Source organism: Panthera leo, chromosome C2 (assembly GCF_018350215.1).
Source record: "Panthera leo isolate Ple1 chromosome C2, P.leo_Ple1_pat1.1, whole genome shotgun sequence".
Taxonomy (NCBI): domain Eukaryota; kingdom Metazoa; phylum Chordata; class Mammalia; order Carnivora; family Felidae; genus Panthera; species Panthera leo.
Genome location: NC_056687.1, coordinates 6,469,564 through 6,484,826, shown reverse-complemented (window position 1 = coordinate 6,484,826; position 15,263 = coordinate 6,469,564). Strand labels below are relative to the sequence as shown.

General features: G+C 44.2%; 1 protein-coding gene across 1 annotated transcript in view; it reads right to left on the bottom strand.

Annotated features, from left to right (window-relative positions):
- Nucleotides 1-7,891: 7,891 nt before the first annotated feature.
- BRWD1 (bromodomain and WD repeat domain containing 1) overlaps nucleotides 7,892-15,263 on the bottom strand; it is a 122,439-nt gene continuing 115,067 nt past the window's right edge. The window contains exons 40-41 of the mRNA XM_042956021.1: nucleotides 13,999-14,910; nucleotides 7,892-13,014 (exon numbers count right to left, since the gene is read on the bottom strand). Of these exons, the coding sequence (XP_042811955.1) occupies nucleotides 11,864-13,014; nucleotides 13,999-14,910 (2,063 nt within the window). The 3' untranslated portion in view covers nucleotides 7,892-11,863. The remainder of the gene's footprint in view (nucleotides 13,015-13,998; nucleotides 14,911-15,263) is intronic.

Genomic DNA, 15,263 nt, shown 5'->3' with positions numbered 1-15,263 from the left:
ATTTCAACAAATACCGATTAACAACAAATTAAACCTCATCGCAAAGAAATTCTTCATAGTATCAAGATCAGATTTTCTAATCCTAGCAAAGGCCACAATGAAATAGCCCACATGCTGCCAGTAAAGTTTGTTGTGATGAAACTGTAACCAATTTGCTCAAAGTGTTCACAAAATACTGATTTTTAAGGTGCTGAAAAGAAACCTAAGAGGATGTCACTATCATCCAAAAATATGACTGTTTTGATCTTAATCTATACCTTTTATTATTAACTGGTTAAAACTAAGACCTTGCCTCATAATGAGGTACATTTTGGCATCGCTGTAAATGCAGTTATGTGAAAGGAAAAGTGAGGAAAAGAAGTTGTGATAGTCACATTCATAGCCTTCATAGAAAAATATATATTCCCTGAATTAGTCACATCAAGTGGTCGCCATTCAGTACGAGTTCCAAGATTATAAACAAAATAAGACATTGATGGGTTTTTGCTAATTGCCCATTTCCAACACTCCACTTCAGAACTCGATCATCAACCTCCACATCATTCAATCCCCAGGTCCTTCCAGTTTAAGTTGTTTTAGACTTGTGAGGTTGTGAATTGCATGGACTGGATCTTACTTAGGTATTTGGTTCACTCAAAAGTCAAATTGGCTCCATGGCACTTCCTCTTGAAACGTGCATTAATATTTTTTCCCTCTTACTTTAGTAAACACCATAGCTATGGTGGTCTAAATTTTTATTCTCTAATGCAAAAGGCTTAAAATTAGCATCAGGTTGCGATTTTGACATTTTTTTTTTTTTCCAGTCCCTGAAGGTACAGACCCTGTACACTTTCCATTATGTTCCTCTAAGGAACCAAGAGATTTCTCCAAGACCCTTCCTTTCTAAACAGGAATAATCTTGTGACCGGCCATTTGTCCTTTTCTTTCCACCTCTCCACTACGGGCTCCACAATCTATTATACCCCCCAACCCTCGGATTCTCTGTTATGTGTCTCTGTGCAAGAGCCCACTGCAAGGAAGGTTTCCTCCCACTTTGACCCACTGGAGTATGGCTTTTAGAAAATTCCTCAGAGGGGCGCCTGGGTGGCTCAATCGGTTGCTTAAGCCTCCGACTTCGGCTTAGGTCATGATCTCAGGGCCTTTGAGTTCGAGCCCTGCGTCGGGCTCCGTGCTGACAGCTCTGAGCCTGGAACCTGCTTCGGATTCTGTGTCTCCCTCTCTCTCTGCCCCTCCCCTGTTCACACTCTACCTCTCTCTCAAAAATAAACATTAAAAAGAAAAGAAAAGAAAAGAAAATTCCTCAGAAAGTGCCAACAAGGGATTAACTTTAAGCTAGGAGCAGAATGCAACTGCCAGTGTATTTGTATCTGATTGTGTCCAATCACATACAATCCCTGATTGAATCCAAATTCAAATCACTCCTACATTTTCCTAGTCGTTATTGTGCTTTTTCTTTCCAGGATCTGAACGCCTTAAGAAAAGCGCTGTGCTATTAATACCTTCTGGTTCTTTTTCACTTCCTGAATTTATGCTTGTATCCTCCTCTTTATAAACATTCGGTAACTTTTCCTTAGCCACAGCAGCCGCACTTCGATGGGGCAGTTTTCTGCTGCTCTTTCTAAGCCAGACATTTTCTGGTCCTGAAAGCTTTTCCTTTAGATTACTCCTACTTTTATTTTATTTGCAGCCACAGTAACACATCTACGGGGAACTTTCTCAGGTGCCATTTTTGCTTTCAGAATTTCACGAGGCATTTGCACTGCATCCTGATGATGCTGCATACACGTTCTCACTTTTGTATTGGGTTCTCTGTCTCCGGGAACAGAGTCTGAAAAATGAGTGAAAGTTCACATAAATGCAAACACTTGCAACACAAGACTTTACCGCTGCGTATGTTCCTCAATAACAAATCCCCAGATCAGAAGTTTTAAAACTACTCATTGGGGCACCTGGGTGACTCAGTCGGTTGGGCGTCCGACTTCAGCTCAGTCATGATCTCGTGGTTCATGAGTTCGAGCCTCGCGTCGGGCTCGGTGCTGACGGCTCAGAGACTGGAGCCTGCTTCGGATTCTGTGTCTCCCTCTCTCTCTCCCCCTACCCTGCTCGCACACTGTCTCAAAAATAAATAAACGTTAAAAAAATTTTTTTTAACTATTCACACTGCCAAATAAGGAAAAAACGTAAGTGATTATCATCAGTGATACTACTCCCACCTCCACACCTACAAAAGGAAGTCTTGAGTAGTATGGCACCAGGTATACTGTCCAATCTGGAAAGAGAACAGTCACTTAAAACAGTACCAGACTTCTGAGAAGGTACCCGTGGCATCATAAAGCACTAAAGTTTTGGTATTGTTTCTAAAAGTCTATGTCGAACTAGCTTAGGATATTCAATGAGCTTTGAAATAATTTTCCTGGAACCTAAATGAGAAAGCAATGCCATCACGACTATGACGACGCGGTTATCAGCTCTGCTTCAAGACAGTCCTGAAAGTGTTAATTCCAACACCTTTAGTCAAAAAAACATGAACCTGCAGATAAAAAGGAACTGCCTATTCATTTTAGAGAACGAAAATATGGTTTTAATCCTAGATCTATTTTTTCAACTATTTGAGCATTTCATTTAACTGTAATTCTTAAATCCTGGTTTCGTTTATTATTCAGATATTTTCTCAGCAAGGTATATGCCAGGCATCCAGAGGATCAGGATACGGATGCTAAAGCAAACTAATTCTATACCTGGAACTCTAGTTGCTGTAAGGACTAAAAAGTGTTGGGAGCCATGCGGACACCTTCCAGAAAGGGCGAGGAAAGCTCCCTTTGAGGAGGTGTTGCTGTAGCTGAGAGCTACAAACTGGAGGGGCCCCACTGTCAAGAGGCAAGACTAAACGCTGTGGAGAAGCAACTCGCTCGGAGTGGCTGGGGATCCATCCCAGTTGTACCGAGTCACATGATGTTATGCCCACCGCTCTGCGTTTACCAGCTTAGGTGGGCTCACATCCTTTTTATTTCTGCCCGGGTCTCAGAGCTGCATTTGCAAATTTCAAATCCAGGAATGATCAGTGCACTTCTAGGGCAGAAGTACAGACATTCTCCACTTTTTGGAAGTTTGCAGGATGTCACCTCGCTTTTACAAAAGACCTGCCGGGTTTTGCTAGCCAAAAGGGGCGCCTGGGTGGCTCAGTCATTAAGCGTCTGACTTCGGCTCAGGTCATGATCTCACGGTTCGGTTCGTGGGTTCGGGCCTCACATCGGGCTCTGTGCTGACAGCTCGGAGCCTGGAACCTGCTTCGGATTCTGTCTCCCTCTCTCGCTCTGCCCCTCCCCCGCTCATGCTCTGTCTCTCTCTCAAGAATAAATAAACACTAAGAAAGAAAGAAAGAAAAAGCCTGGAAAGCACAAACAGCGTTCGGTGTTGGCTCTGACAGCAACATTTTCCAGAGGCACACCGCCCACCAAGCCCCCTCCCCCGCTGCCAGAGCTCTTGGAACTGTCCGAGCACCTGGGCCTGACCTCCACTGACTTTGTGCATGTTAGCGTGTCCTAAGGTATCAGAGAAGCCTGACGGGTCATTTTTCAGGGTCTGCATATGACCCCAGTTTTTTCCCATAGAAGTTAATGGCATAGTTGCATCTCTGCTTCATGCTATTTGGGCTTAGGAAAGATTCCCAGGAGCGCCCTACTTGCCAGTGGTGGGAAAACCTGTATCTCAAACGCACCTAAAGTGCATCAGCCCCTGAATGCTAGGCCTCATCAGCTGGCCATCCGGTCTTGCAGCCATTAAGTCAAACTACCTAAAAGCATTGAAAAGGCACACAAGTCTTGCGGGGGGGAGGGGGGGGAGGGGGGTGAGTTTGCAGGACCGCACCTCAAGTTTCCAGACAGTCAGCAGTCGGTTAGAACAGGCTATAGATCACTGAAATTTCCCCCCTTGACATCCGCATTCTCTCCCACTGGGTCCCTTTCACTACAAAAGCCGAGAAAACGAGGGCTCATTTCATTCTGTCGGCCATCACGCGATGCTATTATTCTATCGCAGTGAACCCTCCCAGCTTTTCCTTTATGAACGGAGAGGTTTGCCCTTCCGTCACCAAGGGCAAAGGAGTTGCAGGTGAAAACAGGCTTCTGTTGACTGACACGTTCATTAGTAGAGAATTGAGGAAAAGTCTTCTGCTCTCGAAAGGAAAGCCCTTCAGATTTGGCCCTAACTCTGTGACACTCATTTCAAAGATGTGCTTTCTCCAAGACCCGTGACAGAGCTCCCCCGGAGCAGGTGAGGAGCTGCTATCCAAAAAGCAACCCCCCGCCCCCCAAGTGCAGCAGGCCCTTTGGCCAATTAGGTGCCGTATATGTGTTTCCAGTGAAATCCTATTTCTAAAGGTTAACACGTTTTGTTCAACGGAAGTCACCAGGCATTGCAAAAACGGCACTTCTTGAACGGCCTGAGCTCATCCCCGCGGCCCGTTGGGCAGCACCGCCTGGCGGGCTCTGGGCCCTCGCTCGCACAAGCGGCCTGAAGGGCAGGGCGTTTGCCCGGAAGGGCCTCTTCTCGGGAATGCTTGGTACGAACTACGGTCTCTGCAAAGCAACCCCCGATCCAAGATGAACCCTCGGCACATTACGTCAATGTCAGGCAAATACTAGAAGGCAGATTAACGTGCTACAACAGACAAATGAGGCTTTTCTAAGTGTGTAACAAAATTAAGGTGAAATTCGACTTACAGTGGGGATGAGGACACACACCAGAGTCACTCAACCACATCCATTTGCGCGTTGAAACATTAAAAGCAGCCAACCAGATCGATCTCGACAACACGTCGATAGTATGGAGAAAACCCTATCGCAACTAAGAATTTCTTTGGGACACAAGGACTTCAGGTGCAGCAATGAATTCCTTTTTGATGTACTGATGGCAGCACCTGTATTGACCGTTTAGGAGCCTGGTAAAATACTAACACGAACTCGTTTGAATAAGCGCTTATTTGTAATCCAAAATGAGGGAAAACGGTTAAGATTCTATTGAAGAAACTCTGATCAGGCTTTTAAAAGTACTTTAAGAAAATCTGAACTTCCAATAAGTTAGTGCGTCAAGACGGGGGAGAAGAGAAGAGTCCGTGCTAGTGTAGACGGCCGCTCCAGCTTGATGGAGCCGTAGCTCTAGCCCCAGACCTAAAGCGGAAAGCTCACAGGGTGAAGATAAAAGCAATGAGGAACACAGAAGAGTGACAGTGTGGGAAACTGTTAAAAAATAATATGTACACACGAGTCGGGGTCAATTTTATTACTGAGAACTTGGCGAATTATAAAGTGCTTTACTCTCCTTGAGAAAACTACAAATCGTTTTTACAAATATACACAGGATAATTCAGGGTTAGAGAGAAGTCCAATCTAGAGGTCAGGGTACAAGCTTAAGAATTTTGGAGGCCACTACTCTAACAACACAACGGGACAGTGTCACTTAATACTAACCAGTCAGTACGGTCCCCCAAGTCGAACTGTCCTGGGCGGTCTTGGTGGGGCTTGGCGAGTCACGTGTCCCGGAGCAGTGGGAGCCTGAGGCACTGCTGCTTTCCTATAAATGACTCCCTATTGGGGGACGGCAAAAACCTCATTCGTGGAATGAAAACGTGCACGCTACGTAGTAGCACTCCATCACAGTTCACCTGGGGGACCACTTGAATTCTAACGCCCAGATCACTGTATTCTAAGACGCTCTGTGGTGAATAGGAACTTGGATGCAGACATCCGTTTTGAGTCAGAGCAAGCATCTCTAAGCCTCTACGTGTTAAGGACTAATCATATTCCAATTATGATACTTAATACAAAACTGTCTTCCGAAACCCAGAATAAACTTCACATCACTGCTATAGAAGCATGAAAAATTTTAATCTCGTCGCATTTTAACTGCGGTATTAAAAACAAATCTGAGAATGGAAGATGATGAAAGACGTCTGAAAATGAAAATGTGCTAGCCTATTTTACATACTTTTGAAGTACTGAGGTCAGTGGCTGCTGTGGCGGGTTATCAATCCACAGAGGAGAAACCTTTTGGTTGCAAAACACAACCACCTCCCTCAAGCAAGGCTTTTGACAGAGTCAGTCTGAGATGCCCTTTTTTCACTGTCTGCCCTTCACTGATAATAAAATGATCAAAACTCAGGAAACAGACAGCATTTGTCACTGATAGTCATCCCTCCAAAAGCGTAAGTTTCCAAAAAGATCCCATACACGGGAAAGTCTCTGTAGAGCATGACTGTAGACTAACGTGTTCCCTGTAACTCTCAGTACGGAACACTTCTATCTTCCGGGTGAGTTGGTTAACACCGAGAAGTCAGCCTCTACACTGGGGCCACACGGGATCCTGAGCTTGTCAGAAATAATTCCCTAATCAAGAGTTGTTCTTCGCCAGCTTGGTCACTCTTACGGTTGAATAAATGCAGCACACTCCGTGATGGGCACCACAGAACTTGGTTTTGTTCTGCCTCTACGGCTGAGTAGCTCATCGCTATACAGCTCTCTCTTGTCTTTAGCAAACAGTTAACCGGTGACAGTCATTCTTACGATTCTCAAAAACTCGTGATGACTACTGCAAGTTTTTTTCTAAAAATCTGATAAAAGTTCTATCAAGTATGAGTTCAACGACCCTGTTTAGTAAACTTCTTTAGATAGCTCTCAGAGCATTTCGAACTGTTTGGCAGGAGAGGGTATCAGAAATAAACACTGGTGTTCGACTGTATTACTTCACCGAAGAGAAGCAGCAGGGCACAGACAATCCCACGCCAACCCCCTTTCAAGCCCGTCTCTAGTCTCCCTTCAGTCCTCCGGGCCCATCCAACACGGTGTGGCCCCGCGTTCTGCCTGCTTGAGAAACTAGTCACAAATGGACAGTAAGCTGTTTGAGAAACAGTAAAGATAAGTTGCAAGGGAAATTGGCTGCCTCCTGCAGACCTTATGGAATGAATCAGCTAGAAGGCTTGACGTAGTTTAAAAAAGGAAAGAAAAAACCTTTCACTTGCCAGTAGGATAACATTAAGTTTATTATACGCTTTTAGTAACTAAAAAAAATTAAACTGGTTCCTAGATACCAACCGAGAGTCAGGCATGGTAATGAGTTTATTTAGAAAGTTAAAGTTTTGAAAGATCTCGTGTGCGAGTGGAAAATCTTCTAAAGATCTGCCTTTTTGTCTGGCTCCAGTGAAACAGTTAGAGTCTCATAGGTGAGCTGAATGTGTGCGTATGGTCCAAGGACTAAGCGAGGATCAGCACCTAGAAAATTACCTTCAATATATTAAAAATGAAAGATCATTTTCGACATTTAGCCACTGATCAAAAAGGGTAATAACTTCTAAACAACATCCCCGTAGGCCAGGCTGGCCGCTTGTGGTCCAGGCAAACTCTAGCTGGCCGTCTCGTTCCAGCTGGGTCAGTCAGAAGCCTCTTTAGGAGCCCAAATTCCCAACAGAGGTTTTAATAAATGATACAACTTACCTTCAAATTACCTTAAAAACTAAAGTATGACCAGAAAGTATACGGAAACACTGACAATTAAATTCAGTGAAGCTATGAGTCCTGACAGACAGTCTACAGTTACTTACAGGCCGCCAAAGACAGAGAGCCTGCGGATCTGTAAGACCCCGATGTTATAACTGGCCCCGGCCAACCTCCCTACATCAGATCCACACAAGCAATCCTTGAGGAGACACCAAGAAAAGGTCTTCAGATTTTTCTACCAAATTAACAGTGTATTAGGAACCAGCGTGGCAGATTATCAGGAACTGGTAAAAATCTCTCAACTGTGAGAATTCCCACATACCCTTAAGGCAACATCTACAGTTTAAGAAAATAGCTACGAAAAACTCAAAACGTGAGAAAAGACAACACAGCCCTCGCCATTATAGTCTTTACACTTTAATCCTCTCCATTAATTCACAATTTTGAGCTACCAAAGTGGTATTAGCATGTGCTAATCTGGCTGGACTAGATTTTTCCACAACGTTCCATTTTCTCCCTGGCTTTGACAAATTATACTTGGGTTTGGTCTTTGTTCCCAAATACTAGAATCAAGACCGTCTTAAACAGCGAAGCTGCAAATTTCTTACGGTTTCTGCTTTATTATTTGCTGTTATCCACAGCGGGAGTTGAGAGATCGACTTAGGTAATAATGGAAAGTTCTTTCGCAGTGAAGGCGCTCTGGTGCACTCCATCATACCACGAGATAACTGAACTACAAGTTCCATACAGTGTAAGGTGCTGAAGTGTTTGTGGACAACTACAAGGTGCGTGAGAAAGTAAATACGCTGACTTAATATGGATAAAAAGGGTGGAGCTGATAGTTCAGCTATAAAGGGCAAGGCACACCCGACCTGTTCTAGTCATTTAAAAGTTACTCAAAAAAACCAATACGGTAGAGTAGGAAGGAAAACTACAAATACCGTGAGCGCCTTGAACAACACTCTTGCATTCTACTGACACACAAACCTCATTGTTTTCAAGCGGCATGATCAAGTTCAATGTGCACTGACAAAAGAGATTAAAATCCTTTCAATTTGGTTTTTTTAAAGCACTACACTTTAGTTAATACATTCTGTGTTCTGGTTATTTTAAAAGGCTAGGAGAGGGACAGGGGATGTAGTAGGAACCCTTCTAAGTAGGGAGGCTTCTAAGAATGTTTTACCTAAGATGTCATTAACCAATGGAGCGTGAAGATTCAGTGACAGGTCTTATTATTTGGGGACAGTAATACTTTCAAGATGGCATTTCTTTTGGCTTCAGATCTCCTTTTCCATTTGCAATTCCAGGTTCTGAAGTGCCTTTTCCCCGAGCAGAAATTCTTCTCCCCATTTTCATATTATAAAATTAATTTGCTTTTTTAGGTACGACTCTTTACTACTTAGAAGAAACTCTCATGTTGTAACTGAGAAGCTGTGAATAAACGCTTTATCATTCTTTCCAAGCATTTCTAAATTGAGAAAGGATTTAATCAGAGATTTTCCCCTAAAATAAAAAAGGGAGAACGACCACCCTAAGAAGTATCTGAAAATGGGATACACTTTCCCTTTTATTCAGAAGTTACTACACATTGTCAGTATACCCTTTTAAAATAAGTATGATACGAAAAAAATGCTTTTTAAACCTCAGCTATTTTTTAAATGTTTGACATCTTTTTTCCTTAATACTTTCGAAGGAATCAAAAATCAAGTCTGATAACCACAGACCTTTTTCCAACCATAAAGGAATAAAATCATAGGGCTTTGGACATACACGACCACAGTAGTTTCGTTCTGGTTTGTTTTCATGTACACCATCAAGTTACTTCAAGTGCAATGGAAAGCCAGATAGCACTTACTTCTGGATCAGTTCACATTCAATTTGCAACCTTTTGTCTTTTTCACAAGAAAATACAAACTGATCCCAAACACATTAAAGTACATCCGTGCATTAAATCCCTGCGCAATTCGCATAAAGTAGAAAAAAAGTCAAACATGTTCTAGTGCTCAATGTAAACATTTTGAACTATTAATTATTTATTAATTTTCCTTAAAGTACTTAGGAGTGTGTGTCACATATTCAAAGTTAACCTTAGGAATAGCACCATGACCAAAAAAACCCATAAAAATGATTCTCACTATAATCCCTTAGTTTTACTTCAGAACTGGAGAAGCTACCACTGTCAACCATGCCTTCAAAGTCACCAGGACAAATTCTTGGTTTTTTTTTTTCCCCAGATGAAACCAAAACACTGCTTTCTATATACAAAGTTCTAACCATTTTGGACAGAAAGAAAAATCAGTAATTGGTTGACCAGCCAATCTATGACCAGTTAACTCAGGCCAAAAGATTAAGAATAGTTCTACCGATGAAGCCTAAATGATCAAAGTATCATCTTACAAAATAATTTATAGATTTAGAATGTATTCTCTATTTTTATTTATGGATTTTTTTGGTACCTTTTTGCAGATGATGGTAAACATGGAGTTATAACCCTGAGAATAGATATAAAACAGAGAAGCTTAAGAAGAGTTTAAATAAATTAATGGAAATGACATCTATCACCATTTCTTAAAACTAGGGAAGTAAAGAACATTCCATTAATTTTTTCAGGTCAATAGTCAAGGACAATTCTCCTGAATCACTCTCTCTGTACTATACCCTCAACACAAGCTTTGAGAAGAAGAGCATCATAGTTTTGAAGCGGCGACAGCTCTCCAAACAACCAAAGGAGAGACAGGCATCCCACCTGTCTCGGTTGGTAATGTCCAAAAACATCCTTCCCCTTACATCAGAATAGAAAGTACCTTCTACCATGTCAAATAGAATAGATGACTAAAAAGTAACAAACTTAAGAACATTCTCTAACATTGATACCAGAGTCTGATGCTTTTCCATATCTGCCACCTTAAGCATACACAGGAGAAGAGGATTAATTTTGTCTGACACCAAACACAGGGCCAATAAATAACAGAGGTAGGAGTACTGCAACATACTCCTCAGCTACGAAATATGTAAACCATTGGAATCAAGTCCATCTTCAGGCACAAACGAGCTAGGAATGGCCACCTACACTCTACGGAGTAGCACAACCTATCAAGCAAAAATATTTGGCTCAAAAATAAGTGTACTATGGTATTTGATGATGTGACAGAAGTTTCACTTTGAATGGATTCCAAAAGTCTTCTCCCACAACACAAGACAGTTTCTTAAACTAGGGGTCACTAACAAAAGATGCACTGAGTTGCCCCCGCAAAGAATGTCGGGATTGCACATGGCAGCAGTAAGCTAAAACGGAGAGGTGGAGAATGACATTGAACTATTTCCCTATATAGATGAGATTTGCGATTGCACTCTTAACAAAACTGAACTCTACAATCTCAATGGAAATGGGGGGGGGGGAGGGGATCTACGTATAATTTAAATACTCTCTTGGCCCTGTACACTCTATTAAAGAACACACTTTTCCTAAATCTAAGGCACACAAACTCCTCTATTTCACAGAGTAAGACTATGGAAGACCAAGATTTTGGTTAAATCCCTTACACAGAAATCAGGAGATCTTGGAAAGACAAATTATATAGCATTCTGTTAGTGCACAATTTAAAAGAAAATGCCAGGGCTCTGCTTGGGGCCTTCGAGGTTTAAAATATACAATCCAAACATCTTAAAAAATAATTTACCAGCACTTTATAAATTCAAGTTTATAAAATAAAAGTGATGACATTTTCCTTAAAAATAAAGAAAAAGAGAGAAAAGACCCAACAGCATTTGGAGAGAAACCATTTGAATGAAAATGACCAAATCTGGTATAATGCATTCTGCTCAAGTAGCCAGGGAAATAAAAGGGAAAAAAAAAAAAAAAAAGTGGTAGGTACCTCGCCTACTAATCATGGTCACACCTCCCATGATCGTTCCGTCAGTATGCACATAATATTTATGAAGAATCTGTAAACATAGGCCACGGGTGAAATTGTTCTACGACAACAGAACAGGGGTTAGAAACTACCACCTCTGGACGCACTCAGCAAATGACTGCATGACACTTGCTACCGTGAAAGTAATGCTTCTTGGTTTTGACAACCAGGATGTCTAGTGTTGAACATGTTTCAAATCCTTGCTCTCTGTAGTTCAATACTGTCAAAGTAGATCTGCCCCCAAAATGAAGCATATTTTGGCACCTGTGCTGAACGCTGCTACAAAGGCAAGCAAGTGCAAATAAAAATAACAGTCATGATTTAGTCACATTCATAACTTTTCATAGAAAAATATAAATATATTCCCTGAATTGTAGGACAAAAAAGAATTTCAACAGCCAGCTTTCACCACAAATCCCAGTCCATCTCCTCTTCGAATGAACTGGTTTTCTCTCAAGGTCATAAGGTGCAATCATCAAAATCTATCCCGTTCTCTAAGCTTCTGTCATCATCCCCGTCGTGGTATCTCACGGTCCTTCTGCCCTGATTCCTCGTCTTTATTTTCGAGCGCCGAAGCCCTCTTTTCGACTTTGCATAGTCCAGATCTTCCCAGTCGTTATCGTCCACACTCAACCTGGGCCGTTTGCTCTGTCTCTGCCGCCGCGCGCTTCGGGACGCGGCGGCCGCACAGGCTTTACCTTTTCCGGCGGCCTTCGCTTTTCCCTTCGTTTTCCTCTTTTTGGTGTTGGCGTCGTCGGCACAGTCCCCGTCGGACTCGGTGGCGGAGGCCGGCTCGGACGCGGACCTGGGGCTGGGGCTGGGGGCGCGCGCGCCCCGGGTCGCCCCTCGCGCCGCGGTTCCCGGCGCCTCCCCCGGATCGGGGCGCAGCCTCTTGCGCCCGGCCTCGGCTTCCGCCCCCGCCCCCGCCGCCGCCGCCGCCGCCCCCCGCAGCGGCGCCTTCCCGTAGGTCCGGAGCCGCCGGCCGTTCCACCTGCGCAGCCCGTAACTCAGCTCCTCCTCGAAGCTGGGCTCCGCAGCCGCTTTCTGCTCCGAAGCGGCCTCCGCGGAAACCTTCTTCCTGCCCGTCTCGCCCCCTGGAATATGGCTTTTCGACTCTTCCCCTGAAGACCCGGCGGAGGAATGCCCGGCTTGGGGAGGCGCCCCGTCCGCCCTGGGGCCCCGGGCGCGCCTGCCCCCGCCCCCGCGCTCGGAACTGCGCGCACCTTCCGAGTCGGAGGGGCCCTCCGGGGCCGCAGGGCCGCCTCCCGGCCCCCCTCCGCAAGCACACGGCTCGTCCCGCACTTCACAGCTTGCGGCTCCCTCCGAATCGCTCCCCATCTTCGGGGCCGAAGAGGCACAGGCGGCAGGGACGGGCTTCTTCCTCCCATGTCGGCTTCTAGTGCACACGCTGCCCGAACTGCCGTCTTCCGCGTCGCTCATGAGCTTGATCTTACCGGCGGCGGTGCTGGCACTTCTTCGAGGAGTCCGGAGGGGTCGCGTTTTGGCTTTTGAGGACTTCTTCTTCACCTTGGAATTGCTGTCTGAGTCACTGGAGCAGACCCTTTTCCTGGAAACCTTTCTGCTTTGTCCATGGTCTTGTGATGGAGAATCTAAAAATTAAAAACGAGAAGTACTCCTTTAATCTCTACAAGTATGTGTAAAGGAACGAAATGCTCAACATTTTAAACAACAAGTCCAGAATTCCTACTAACTCGGAAGGAGGACGGCAGTGAATGCGCAGGGCTCTCACGTTAGAGCAGGGACCTGGGTCCAGCCTCAGCACTGGCACCAGCAGAACACATTGCCATCAGTGACCACCACCCCGCCACCCCGCAATCGACATACACCAACAGCAGACACTAAAATAGTTTCTTTACATGAGCTCAGACTAAACTCTACCAGCACGCTAAGGTATGCAAACCCATCACGACTCTCAGCCTCTGAAACTTTTTCCACTTCACAAGTTCCAATCACACCAAATACCTTTCATCTTAGCTTTGGCTGCCTCCCGTTCAACGTTTCATCAATCCCCACTTACCAAGAGCACAATTTTACATCAGCTAGTGATTTTCACCTCTCCCGGCTGCAGAGTTGCCCTGAGTAAAATGGGCAACAGCACTACATAGCTCATAAATGACACAGGGACTGAACTAGTTAACAAACGTCCAGCAGAGAGACCAATCTCCTGATCCGAAGAAAGGCCGGGCTGCTGCGGCTGTTCTTACTTCCACATCGCTTCCAAACAAATAGCCCGGCCCTCTCTTCTCACCTTCTGAAACGGGCAACGCCACAGCTTGTAAATGTGCTGCCTCTGCTTTTCCGATACCCATGGTCAACACAAGCAGTGAAATCTTTACTCTGAAACAGCTGTGAAGGCCAAGGCCGCCTGCTACGTGAACTAAACGTGCTGGACAAGCAGTTGTGCATGCACACGGGACATAGGGGTGCAGGGAAAAGGCTGCCGGAGAATGCCTGGGGCAGACACAAAACAACTGGCAAAGGGAAGTTTCATGGGAAACAGACACAACGTGTGCTATAGGAGAGAAGGGCAGTGAGGGCACACCAAGGAGCCAAGGCTCCATGTTTTGAATTACCTCTCACAAAACTGTTGGGTTTTTCTTTTGTTTTGTCATCATCTGAATCCAAATCAGTCTCAGATACATGATCTGAGAAACACTGGGACCCGGCAATTGGTTCACGCTTCAAACCCCCTCTGATCGGGTTCGTGTCCATTTCATGACATCGGCCATCTTCTCGATCTCGCTCTTCGGATTCAGAGTCCTCAGAATCACTGAAGATCTTTGCTTTTTTAAGGAAAGTAAGATTCTTGCGACCTGTGTTGTACTTTCTACCAGCATACTTTCCCGGTTCGGAATCTGCTTCTTCCTCTTCCTCGGAGATGCTTTTTGCCCTAAGTTTCTGCCCAGAGGTTGACGGACCAGCAGTTCTGGTCTGTACATTATCTGAATCGTGACTTTGAGAGTCTTCCTCAGAAGACTCTATCTTAAGAAATTTTGTTTTAGAAGTTGCCAGAGTATGAGACTTGTAACCATTGGCCTGCCAATTTTTTCGGGCTACTCGTAAGTCACTTTCTGACTCTGAATCCCCATTTTCAGATTCATTCACAGTATTCTGGGCAGCATGAGAATTGGACAGTGGTGATGGTCGATTGTGATCTTTTAGCTCCTCTTCTTCAATTTCTGACTTTAAGCTCTGATCATCTTCAGAATTGTGTAATAACTTTTTTCTAGCCACAGCAGAAGCATTACGGTGAGGCAGCTTCCGGCCAGAACAGACACTTTCAGAGCTAGAGTTCTCCTCGACATCGCTCATCAGCTTGATCTTATTGGCAGCCACAGCAGCACACTTTCGTAGCACTTTCCGGTTATTTCCAGCCCTGGCTTTTAGGCTCTCACCAGCCTCCACTGAATTATTATCAGAGTCACTTAAATAGACTCTCTTTCGAGTGGCTTTTCTGCCACATCCATTTTCTAAAGAAACTGGACCTAGAAATAAAGTAGCAATAAGATTAGAAAGGTCTTCCTTATTTCAACATTTTGCAATGAATTTATTATTTTAGAACTGGTGTTCCCTATTTTTTAATGCCAAAACAGGTTTCCTTTCTAAATCTAAAAAGTCCTAAATCTGGAACAGAACAGAGAGCCCAGAAATAAACCCATGCACATATGGCCAATTAATTTACAACAAAAGAGGTAAGAATATACAATGGGGGAAAGGACAGTCTCTTCAACAGTGTTGGGAAAACTGGACAGCCACATGCAAAAGAATAAAGCGACATTACTATGTTACACCATACACAAAAATTAACACAAAATGGATCAAAGACTTCAACGTAAGA